The 12,322-nt window shown below is 37.1% G+C and overlaps 1 protein-coding gene across 1 annotated transcript in view; it reads left to right on the top strand.

Moving 5' to 3' along the window:
- LRRC9 (leucine rich repeat containing 9) overlaps positions 1–12,322 on the top strand; it is a 38,843-nt gene that overhangs the window by 1,413 nt on the left and 25,108 nt on the right. Inside the window, 6 exon segments of the mRNA XM_062630861.1 lie at positions 4,560–4,807; positions 5,321–5,461; positions 6,796–6,863; positions 8,671–8,675; positions 9,313–9,526; positions 10,863–10,949. Of these exon segments, the coding sequence (XP_062486845.1) occupies positions 4,560–4,807; positions 5,321–5,461; positions 6,796–6,863; positions 8,671–8,675; positions 9,313–9,526; positions 10,863–10,949 (763 nt within the window).

The following is a 12,322-nucleotide window of genomic DNA, read 5'->3' as shown; positions in this document are numbered from 1 at the left end:
CCCAATGCTAAAAGCTAGGTGAAGTGCTTACAGTTTTATTAATGTTAAGGCCTTGTTTCTAAAATGTAATCTCTTTTAAACATTTGCTCAAGGTCTATCACGACTACTTCTAACCACTTAATCTGACATTTCAACTAAATGTGCCCTGGTTTGCAGAGATGATACCAGAAGCACTGTGGAAGTCAGAAATATTCCAGTGATACAAAGCAGAAGCAGACAAGAAGCTGCATGTAAATTACAGACAGTACTTTTCTAAGGATGAAGCCCCATCTACAAACAACTACAAGGATGACTGTTTAGCAATGCCAGTGAAACCAAATGGTCTACTAGCCTATAAAAATATCTGCATCACTAGAAGGCAGAGGCAGAAACACATGCCTACGGTGCACAGTGATCCATGAGAATCTGATGAATGTCAGCTTCAAAAGTTTCTACAGTAGTCAGCAGAACCACAAGGACAATTCCAAAAGTAAATATACAGCAGCAAAGCAGCATCAGCACTTAAACAGCTGCTTTGATTACACTGTGAAAGATTCCAAGTTATACTGAAAGGCTTTAGCAGAATTAAAGCAAGATATGCCACAGCAGAAGGTGAAAGATAACACGCTTGAACTGATTAATTCAGTCTGAGATAGGTTTGGAAATCGTTTACATTAAAAGAGAAACCTAACAACTGCTGCCAGATATTTTTTAATTACTATACATGCAAATACACTTTTAACATGTATTTTAAAGTGTATTAAAGGCCTTGTAAACCAACACAATCTTGCAGTAAAATTAGCTAGCTCTTAATGAGCTGAATAAATGATTAATATTGTAATGCTGCCCTGCATGTTTGCTGCAGTTGAAGAGATAGGAATATTGCACACACAGATTTTAGGCTGCCGGAACAGGTCACTCTGAGATGATTCAGTCACCTAGAAAACCCAAAAAATGAAGATTTTTACAATTTTTCCCTTCTGGTACGAGAGGAGTGCTTTCCAGTCAAACAGAAATCCCTCTACCCAAATTAGATCATCTGGCCTTCTTCATTGCCAATAATGAGTCATTCTGTTAGAAGAGCAGAAACAAAAGCAGTTGAATTTTGCTATCAATAGTAACAATGAATATCTGAATTTGGATGCAATGTCCAGTTTTAATGCTTATTCATTCAATTAATGTTTAAAAAATACTAAAGAGATCACAGAATGGTATCAGTTGGCCTAAGTGCTTAAACTAATTTACTGAGAATGTTGTCCCTAAGATTCTTTTGTCAATGAGAAAGGAGAGAAAATGAGTCATTTGCTAAACAAGACCCTCTTACTTGCAGGATTTGGTGTAAATGGAACAGAACACACTCCCCCTAAGCAACAATACATAAAAATTCCTCTGGCGAAGGCTCAGAGTAGATGATTGGGTTTTTTTTTGCATTAGAAAGTACACATAGTTTTCAGAATATTAACAGTCCCTTTTTAATTTCAGGCTGTTCCATTATGTGCTTATTATGATATATATCAATTCAGGAGAACAAATTTGGACCCATAAACAACTTGTGTTAGACTTCTGCTAAAAGAAGCAGTATATGTATGTTTTGGTCTGTGGGTAAGTGAAATGTAGCACCTATGGAGAGAAAAATACAAGACCAAGCTGGAACATCTTTCAATGTGAAATAAACGGAAGTTTCTGGCTTTATGTGGACTTGGGTTGACATCTGGTGGTAAGAGAAAGCAGTGCAAATAACAAGCTGCAGGCAAATAGATTCCCTTGGTAGAACCACATAAACTGCTTGAGCAATTTTATCCATCCCAATTACAAATTTTAAGAAACATTAATACAAAGCTTTAAAAGAAATCTCTGCAATTTTCAGTAAGTTTAACCTCCTTACTCACAAATCAGACATGTTCAACGACATTTGTTTTAGCGAGGATCCAAGTTTCTGGCGAGGAATCCTGCCACTGGAAAATGTTCAGCTGGTCTCATTGCATTAAAAAAAAAAAATGCTAACATAGTAATTTAATTATAATTGTTCTTAAATTGATAAAATTAATCCAGTGCAAATGGCTCAGTGAACATGGTCCTCTTGGTTTAAAAATGGCCTGTTTTATCTCACACTCACATTTCTAATTGATTTAAGCTTAGCTGCAGTGTGTCTATGTGCAGTCTATGCTGCAGTTTGGCACAGTCAGTTTACATTGCCCACTGAAGAAAAACTGCTACACAGACATAACACCCTCCCTGACCAGGAGAGATAACACAAGTGAGAATAAAACTCTCTAACCCTTTTGTGGGTTTTTTTTGACATTTCCAAAACCAGTTTATCAGCCCTGCTCCACCACCCCACACACTAAAAGAGGAAAGGAAAAGTGATTGCAGATTAAATTACTCACCAGCACTGGGCCAGGTGCTCAGCAAGAATCACAGAGTCACAGAATACCAAATCGGATTAGACCTCAAGGATCATCTGGTCCAACCCTTAACCTTTAAGGGGATGGTGAAGGTCTCCAGTGTGTTGCTGTCAGACCGTTGGTCTAGCACGGCTGAGGGGCACAAGAACCAGTTTCTGCTGTCCCATTTCACCTGGGTTATGGTGTTGAGCCCCTTGGGTTGTGCCAATAACCCCTGCCCCTGCAGACTCCTCTCACTGAGGTAATCGCCATGGCCATGGTCTCTGCCACACCAGAACTGAGTGCAGCAGCCTGGGCTGGGGTCACTGACTGCCCTGAGGGCTGCAGGGGGCAAGTAGCTATTACTCTGTGGCACTGTATTATATGGAAGCTCTTTGTAGAAGCAGTGCTCCAGAAGGAATGCTGGCAAAGCCATGCCCCTTCTAGGAGATGCAGAACAATTCCCAGAGCTTCCCTATGGAGCCCAAAGGAGTAGGCATCCACCCAAACCTAATTCACATCTAATGTAATTTCCTCATCTGTGTAAATGGAAAAATACATTCTTCATTTCCTGTCCTAAATTACTCGCTAGAGGAGCTGTGTGTCATTAAATATGTGGCAGAAAGTCAAAAGTAGCAGGGAAGTGGTACATTAAGGGTGTAGTTTGCACATACTGTGGTTAATATATCATGTAAATGTTTTCAAAAGGCAAGCAAAAAAAAAGCTGCTGCAACAATCATGCTCTTATTGCTAGTAAGTGGTTTATAATTCTAAATATTAATTGTAGCAGCTGTGTAATTATTTAAAAAATTGTAGCAGAGGTTTTTATACTCTCATTTATATTCTGTTATGTTTTTTCATAAAGCAGAGGAGCTTTTATTGAGGCTTCTGGTGAATTGTGAGCACAGACTGGTTTGGTTTTACTGCATCTTTATGCTTTGTGTAAATATAGTTTACTGTATTTGCACAAATACTTGTATTGGATACATATATCCTAGTATCCAATACAAGTATTTGCACAAATACTTGTACTGGATACATATATCCTTGTATCCAATACAAGGAGAAGTGGGTGCAATCCCTCACCCTTCCTTAAGAATAGGGCAGAATAGCTTACATTGTACTATTTTCTTTTCAAAAACGTTAATTAAAAAAGTAATAAAGTATTCCAGGCAATTTTGATCTCCTTCTGTGGCAATTCTGTTGTGATTCTATTAGAAACATATATTCTGGAACTCAGTCTGTTAGAAATTTAGATCTTCTTTCCAAACTTCCTGGAAATTCCGACATTTATGGACAATGTGGGTAGCTACACAGCTGATGATATTAATGTACTTTTTCTAAGAAGATACTAGGAAATTACTGCAGAGAACTCAAGAGATGATGCAAGTAGTAACCAAAACCAGAACCTTGAGAAAATAATTATGGAGCTGGTAAGTTATTAAGTTAGTTTTGGTTTTAACATTTTGGTTTTTTTTTAATTTTTCCCTCTCTCCGTACTTCTATAAATATCAATGTCTTTGCTAGACAATTATTTTTGCTTCTCTAAAGATACTCTCTGTAAGGTGGTCTCTATTCTTGATTGCTCCAAAGGCGGCAAAGTGCATGTTTTAATGAGTTTGTGGTGATCTGAACATTTCAGAACTGTGGGAAACAGTAGTTTCTTATATTTCTTAATATACTGAAGTAGTTAAGAAATATAAAAACACAGAAACAGAAATAAGCTTGTTACATAAATGTAATCAAAATATATCTTGTCGTTTTGACTCACTCCTGCAATTTTGTAGATAGTTGGAAGAAGAATCAAGTGTTTACCTAAAATGGTGGAAATTTTGTCTGTGAACTGGTTAGAACTTTAAAACGGGATCCCACTCCCATTTCCTTCACTTAGGTCTCTACAGATAGTTATCTACATACGCATTTCATTTCTTGGCTTTCATTACAGTCAGTGGAAATCAAGGACAGCATAGATAGAGCTGTCTAGTGGCAGTTTACTTGCCTCAGGGCATTTAAGACAAAACACATATCTAGGAGGAGAGACAGAAAACTGCACCCTACTGGAGCAGCTGCTGCAGGGTACTTTAAGGTCTCTGAAATTGCAGTGTATATTCTGAATACCGTCCTTAGTCAATACAGTCAAGGGAACCCACAGGATAAGTCAGTTTCGTGGAACATAACACCTCCTGTCTATTCAAGAGAACAATAGCTGCATTCAGTTCTGGTACACATACAGTGGATTGTCTTATGAGAACATTGATCAAGATGGACTAAAAACAACAGCTCTGGAAATGTTTTCACTTGCGTTATCCCAGAATTGTAGGCATGAAATATTTCCAATTATAACTACTTTCATTCTCCTTGGGCAAAGTATTCAAAAGATTTCAGACCTAGGGTACTGCCTGTTCCTCAAAGAGCTATGAGATGCTGAATGCTGTGTAGTAGAAGTTATAAATGAGGATTTTTTTCCAGCCAACCTTATACAGTTTCCAGTCCCTTACAATGACAATCGCTCTTTCACAAACACTCCTTTTGTCTGTTCAAGGAAGAAGTCACGATCTGGCACGTCTTTACTTAAGTATACAAAAAAACCCAACTTAGATATGGATCAAATTGCATCTGTTACTTATTATAGGTTTTCATAACTTAGAATCTATTGTTGGATTTTTTTCTCTCTCATTTGAAACAGTATTTTCAAAAGCTTGAATAATTACATTTTAATGAAAATACTGCTTTATTTAAAAACACATAATCATGAACTGTTGTAGCTGCCACTGCTTTTACTTTGTTGTCTTAATTGAAGAGCTTTCTAAATCAGCAGAATTCTACACAGAGGATGTGGTCTCAGATTATTTGTAACTCCCGAACTAGTTAACAGCATCCTGGAAAAAAAATAAATAAAAATAAAGTGACATTTTGTTCTTCAATGCTGCAAAGCAATACCTCTTCTGAGAAAACAGAAAATGAATGGTCCACAAAAATATGTAAATTCACAAAAGCTTTCTTTTTATTGCAATGAAATTTCCAGGGTGGAAAATTTGGAAGATCTAACAAAGCTGAATCTACTTTTGTTGAATAATAACCTCATCAAGAATACAGAGGTGAGTCTGGTTTCCTTCTTATGATTTTTTTTTAATTCATATAATGCATGGTATTTTTATAGTATAGTATATAAATGTGTCTAGTAAGTAGGGCTGACTTTTAGAATTACTGAACCGCAGAAAGGAAAATTTTAAGCTTTAATTTGTAAGAATTAAGGCTGAAACATTATTTGGAACTGATTGGCTGTCAAAGTTTTCTGCATATGCAGAGTTAACTGAATCACTCATTTTCCGAGACCTCTGAGATTCTTAATGAGGACTTTTTTTTTTTCAGTTTTCTTGTAACTGCAGATTTTTGTCTGCACTTCAGCATTATGTAAAAAGCTCATCATGCACTTTTTATTTCAGTGCCTGGATTTTTATTTTTTTATAACTTGGAGAAATTAACTCCTGTTCAGGAGAAGCTTTATTCTAGATTTTTCTCATGCTGTCATATATCAAATTAGCTCCTATGAAAACTTAGTTTCTCCCTATGCTAACCTCCGAGTTGGAGGCTAGTCCAGAACCAGCAAGAGCTCTGTGATTAGCAGTTTGACATGTAACAGGAGAAGAAATGTGTAAATGTCCATCTCTACCAAAAAACCGCTAGCTTTCAGAATTACCTGACTCTTTGCACCCCAAAAAGGAGACAGAATTGGCTGCAGCTTCGACCAATGGGAGAGTACATGAAAAAAAGGGAGGGGGAGATACTGATGCCAAGATAAAAGTAGTTAGAATGGAAGGAGATGCTGATAGGGTGAATGAGACCAAATCAGTGAACCTTAAACCCACAAAAGAGAGGAAAGAGAAACTGATGCTGAGCGTGATGATAGGGAAGGAAAGGGAAGACTGAGAAATTACAGCTGACAAAGTACACTTGTAAAGGCAGTAGGGTGTTTCCAGGAATTACTATTTATTAGTGAGGATACTACAAACCCTGGTGGCATCTCACTGCAAAGAACTGCCATGTCGTGGAGAGAAATGACTGACATCAATGATATAGTTTTCATGATATCCCAAGGCCAAGACATGGGCCAAAAGCTCATGAGTACTTGTGACACGAGGCATGATCTGTTAAGTTTCTCATGCACAGCTGTGAAACTAAGGCTGGGGGACTAAGTTTATTTTCATTGCAGTATCATTTACAGAGGCTTTCCAAGCTAATTCCCTTTTGGCAAAATGCATTCTCTCTTTCCATGTCAAAAGCAAGCTATAGTTTACAACAGAGGCCAACATTGTTTAGGCTCCAGTCAAATTTGGTTTTACATTTGAATGATCTGCCTCCTAGCCTACAGGCTTGTCAGCATCTGCAGTCCTACATTAGATTAAAATTGTATTGTTTAAAACATTCACAGGGCTTACATACTTGGCAAAATTTGCAAGTTGTCAACCTCTCTGGGAACTTAGTAGAAAATACAGGAAGGTGATATCAGTCTGGCATTTCTAGCACGAGCATTCTGCTTTACTATCAAGGATTTATGTATATGGTTTAATCTTTCTCTCATTCAATACGAATTTCCTACCAGCTTGCATGGTTCAGAGTTATATACAATACACACAGCCCTAATCATCCTGAAGTCTGTGTAAACACTCCCTAGGGCTCATCTTTATTTACTCCACACTCCTTTCCGTTGATGTAGCCATGTCAAATAAGACAGAAAATAGGTATCGGTGGGACCTGTGCATATATTCATTTCTCTGTTTCACTGACTTTAATATAAAGGGCTTTTAGTTTACACCTAAATCAAGCCTGTTTGGTTATAAATGGAAGTGAAAATAATGACTGCACATGTAAGCAGACACTAGAGAATCTGATCATTTTTCTTAGTTTATCTTTATCTGTTAAAAAATAAAATAAAATCTTCAAAATGCTAACCTTGCATTTTGAGTGGAAATGGAAAATAATATCCTGTATGTATGATGTCATTGCTTGTGCTAATCAGTCTTCAGAATAATCAACAGCCAAGTTTCTAGGACACTTAATGTGTTGCAGGGGATCCATTTCCAATTTCAGTTCTGCCAGGTTCATATTTATTTGAATATCATGTCGCAAGCATTAATGCTTTGACCAATGTGCTCTTAAATGGGACTGCGCCCAGAAGAAGGCCATAGAGATCCATTTCAGAGCAGTGTAATAGGTAAGATACTCACTTAATGTGGTAAACTAAGTTTTGAGATATTGCTTTTAGTCATCCGGTACAGATGTTTGCAGAGGACCTTCCTGCTGACTTCCCAGATTCTTATGGTTCTTGCTTATTGTAGTTGATACTGTAAACACTTCCAAAAGGTCTGCATTTTGGAGGTGAGAAACACTGTTCTCGCCCAGCTCTCAAGTTACTGTGGGTTTTGTGGGTTTATTTGTCGGGTTTTAGGTGTTTTTTTTGCCATGATTTCCAACTGATTAGTTTGTTCCCCTTAAGAGCAGTATAAGTAACATGTGATCCCTAATGTAAATATTTTTCTTCTGGTCCTTCTGTCATTAATGAACTGCTCTCTTTAGTTAAAGATCAACATTTTTTCCCAAGTTAACAAGCAGGTAGGACAAGAGGTAATGGCCTCAAGCTGTGGCAGGGGAGGTTTAAATTCTATATTAGGAAACATACCTTCACCAAAATGGTGCTCAGGCGTTGGAACAGACTGCCAAGGGACATGGTGGAATCACCTTCCCTGGAAGTGTCCAAAAACTCTGTAGATGAGGCCCTTAGTGCCATGGTTTAGTGTTGGACTTTGCAGTCCTGGGGTAATGGTAGGACCTGATGGTCTTAAAAGTCTTTTCCAACCTACTTGATTCTATGATTCTATAATGGATCAGAGTCAGACTGTCTTTGCATCAGCGAACTGCAGTTATTCTAAAATGAAAAGACCCATATCACAGATTTTATGTAGTTTGTAAACGTACCTAGTAAGTCATTAATGTACTTTGAGTGAGCTCTTTGTACATATGTCTATACAAATACAAGCTAAAAAAAATTGCTGATTATGTAAATAGGACCTCTTAAAAGTACTTTGATCAAAACCCAACAGAATCTTTTGATCAAGGCTGCACAGACCAAAGACTCTACCAGTGCAGGCTCATGCCTTTATGGTATTATCTTCCTCCTTTGCTTGCCATGTGGAGGTCAGGTAGAATCTAGGAAGCAGACATGTGCTTCTATCACCTCATCTCTCTATCAGAATTGCCTATATGCATATATGAATATTCTAAATAATATTCATATTGGGGTGTGTAGGCAGAGTGAGTTTTGCTGCTTTCTTTAAGAATTTTATGAAAGCTTTATACTTGGGAGCCAAATCCTTGCTTGTTATTCAAAAGGCATGAATAGTTTATTCTCTTCCATTGCCTAATCTCAACTCTATAGCAGCTTGATTGATCCTGAAGATTTACCTCCTAAAAAAAGAATGAAAAAAAGAGTTTTGCTTCCCTAAAGCAGAGAGTAATTACTATGCCACACAGTGATCAAACCTGGGGATAAAAATGATCCCTGCCCTGAGGTGTCTGAAAAAGCTGAACTTCTATTTAAATTGTACCCTCTAGCTCACTTTTCATTGTTGAGACTTGCATCATAATGAAGTCACATTGAGGGATTGGTCCTGCCTGGGTGAAACAATGGTCTATTGACGTGAATAGGATTGGGATATGAGCCAGTACACAACAGAGTATGTGCAGTTTCTCAGAGCAGAGCTGTTCCTTTGAACAAGTAATTCAGCTTTTTCTGTTGATAATCAAGAATTTGAATTTATTAAATTAATTTTCTGGTTTGATGTTTTCAGGTATGCTTTTTAGTACTCATTTAGAGAGCTTATCTTTTGAGGAAACAAAATAATTTTCCTACTATACTCTAACATAACCTCTTGTTTCTGAATCCTAATAGGGTCTTTTTATCAGCTGGAATGTGAATTGGCCAAGCTGCAAACACTGGGTAAAACATCAAGTAATAGATCTCTAAGGAGTAAGAATCTGGAAACCGAAAATGCAGTTCATGATAATGAAGGTACAGAAAAGACATGTCTTGAAAAGGCATTCTCACAAAAAATAAATGCACTGGAAAAAAAAAGAATAACATTCAAGGACAAAAAACTGAATAAGCATGTTCAGTGAATTGTACAAGAACAGTATTCTGGTATTTTCAGACATTAAGTAACATGGTGGCATGTGGTTAGGAGATTAGTGACAGGACTTGAAGCCTGTCTCAGATTTGGTTTTTATAAGGTCCAAACTAGGAGTATTGAAAATATCAATAAAGTCACAGCTCTTACATGGTCTGAATTATTGGATCCAGGCCAGCTTCCAATAGACAGATGCTGTCATTCCCATTACTGGTGCTCTCAGTACATAGGAAGAGGATTGAACAAAGACAGCTGGGATGTGTGGTTATATTGGACCAATGCTTGGAAAAGTTTTCTGGGCCTTTCTGGACCTCTAACTGTAGAGATCCAGCAATGTGCTGTGTTTTGGGTTTTTTTGTTTGCTTGTTTCTGGGTTCTATTTTTTTTTTCCCTGTATGTAATTCCAGTGGCTTCTTGTCATTCTTGATTCTGTTTTAGGACTTTGTGAATCAAATTCACTGTAAATTCAATGACCAGCACAAAGTCTCTACACTGAGAATCCTTCATAATAGGGCATGTGGAGGGTATCAGTAATGCCATAGACCTAGTTCTGAATGCCAGCATGGGTCTGAAGCTCATTCAACATAATTTTTATGATGAAGGAATTGGATTACTTTCTTCTGATGAGTAGAAAGCTGTCTGTTCTCTCTTTGGCATTCTACAGGACAGCAAAGCATATCATTCATCTGACAAGTTCCTGGTTTGTCTTTGTATCAAAGATCAACGAACACTGTTCCAAAGAGTCTGTAGTGCATCAGGCCCCAGAAGAATTGAATCATTTGGGTGGAAATAGTACACCGAAGTAGTACTGTTTTAAAGCCTGTTAATAAAGACAGGGGAAGACTGTGGATCACCTCAAGGATGGAACAACTGATAGAGGCATGGAAGAATTAAAACATACTGTAAAATTTGTTTCTGCTATTTGCCACTGATTTCATGCCATTGCCTCACACTGCACCGAAGTCCAGCACACATTAATGCTGCAATCATTATGAATGCTAAATAGCAAACTATGACCCTTTTTTACTTGAGGGTCATTAACTTCAGGCGATTCCCTGAAGTTAATGATTGCAGAACAACATGGAAGATGAAGTGGATGAAGCTTGGTATTAGGGAACAGTACAGGACCTGTATATCCACACATTAGGACCAGTGTTCCCACAGTTGTAGTCTAGCATCATCTACCACTTACAGATAAAAAAAAAAAAAATAAAAATCTTTCTGTTATTATTCATTTGCCTAAATTTGTTGTTAAAAAAAAAATAATAAAAAATAAGAATTATGTTCATCTGTCCTGTTATGTTTTTCCAGGCAGAATTTTAAAAGATTTCCAAGTAGAAATGAAGAAAAGTTTGAATTTAGTAGTACAATTCTTGTTGATGCAATTGGAAATAGATTTATTGCAAGGATCTGGATTATCTTGAAGCATCTGTGCTCCGCAGACCGCATTTACAGATAGCTGATAAGAAAAGAAACACTCTCCCCTGTCCTTCTCTTGCTGGTGTACTAGGCTCTGGGACCACACAGACTTTCTGTTGCCTTTATTTTGTCATTACTTATTTATGAAGGTCTCAATTTTTAAAAAGATAAGAGAATAAGAAAGCTATCCAATTGCTTTTTTAAATAGTGATAATGGCTATTCTAAATTCCTACACAGCTTTACTTGTAAAGAAGCGTTAAAGGTTGCTTACATAATCTTTGTATGAATAACCTTGATGCTCGTTTGAGGGGAGATTAAAATTTAGACTGGCAGCATTTCAAGGATTGTTTTCTGCTTGAGTACTCCAAGCTTATCCACCTCAGGTATACCTTCTTTTTGTGTTCAGGGATGTTTGTTAGAGCTGCAGGTAGTCTTGTATACAGTTCCTATTTGAGGTTGTTTATAAATAGCATTCTGCTTACTTTTAATGCCACTTTCTCAAGCAAAGGATCTTTTTGTTTTGGCAAGGAGAAATTAATAAATTACTTTTCTAGGGATGAAAGCCAAACCAAAGGTTTTCGGATGAGTGATCTTAGTACAGAATCTTTTTGAAAGTGAGAAATATCTCTATTAGTTGTAGCAACTATTTTGACTGTTGTATCTTCTTTTTGCAGAAAACTTCCCATTGATTGAAAAACTGGGAAACCTACAGCATTTCTAGGATGGTTCTTTCTAAGGTGTCTGATTACCCCATAATTTTTAAAGAATCTTACAGTAGTAGATGTCAGTATGGGAGTTTATCGTCTTCCTAGTCAGACACAGAGAAAATGGCCACTTAAGTTATTTGTGTATAGGGGAATAGGTGAGCTTCTGCCCCCAGGTTTCTGGCTGTAGAAACTGTTGCAGTTTCTTGCAAGCTATGCTAACTTTATGCATGACTGTGCTTACTAGCATGGATCTGCTCATATGCATAGCAAAGAAGGATCTAAACAGGTTTTAAATATGACAGTGTAAATAGAGAAAAGGCATAAAATGAATCACAATTTATAATATATTGATATTTTATGCTTAACTTCGAATGGAGCATTTGAATAAATAAGGTAAATGTATTTCTCTTCACTTGAGAGAGCAAAGTTAAAATGAAACAGGCTAAAGGTATTGCTTCTGATTCTTCTGAATAGGAAGCAGATGAAAATAATGCAGATAGCACTGGCAAAAAGTGCAAAACAAGACGAAAATATTATTAACTTAGTGCTCTCTGCATTTCTGCACACAGGTTTAGTTCTTGTTACGTAGTTCAATCACAACTCTGAACCTAGGAACTTCAGAGCATGCAGTTTCAGGGGAATGAAAAT

Source organism: Pezoporus occidentalis, unplaced genomic scaffold, assembly GCF_034315485.1.
Source record: "Pezoporus occidentalis ecotype Australia unplaced genomic scaffold, CSIRO_AGI_Poc_V1 ctg36, whole genome shotgun sequence".
Classification (NCBI taxonomy): Eukaryota; Metazoa; Chordata; class Aves; order Psittaciformes; family Psittacidae; genus Pezoporus; species Pezoporus occidentalis.
The sequence above is the reverse complement of the archived record's forward strand: the minus strand, read 5'-3'. Positions and strand labels throughout refer to the sequence as shown.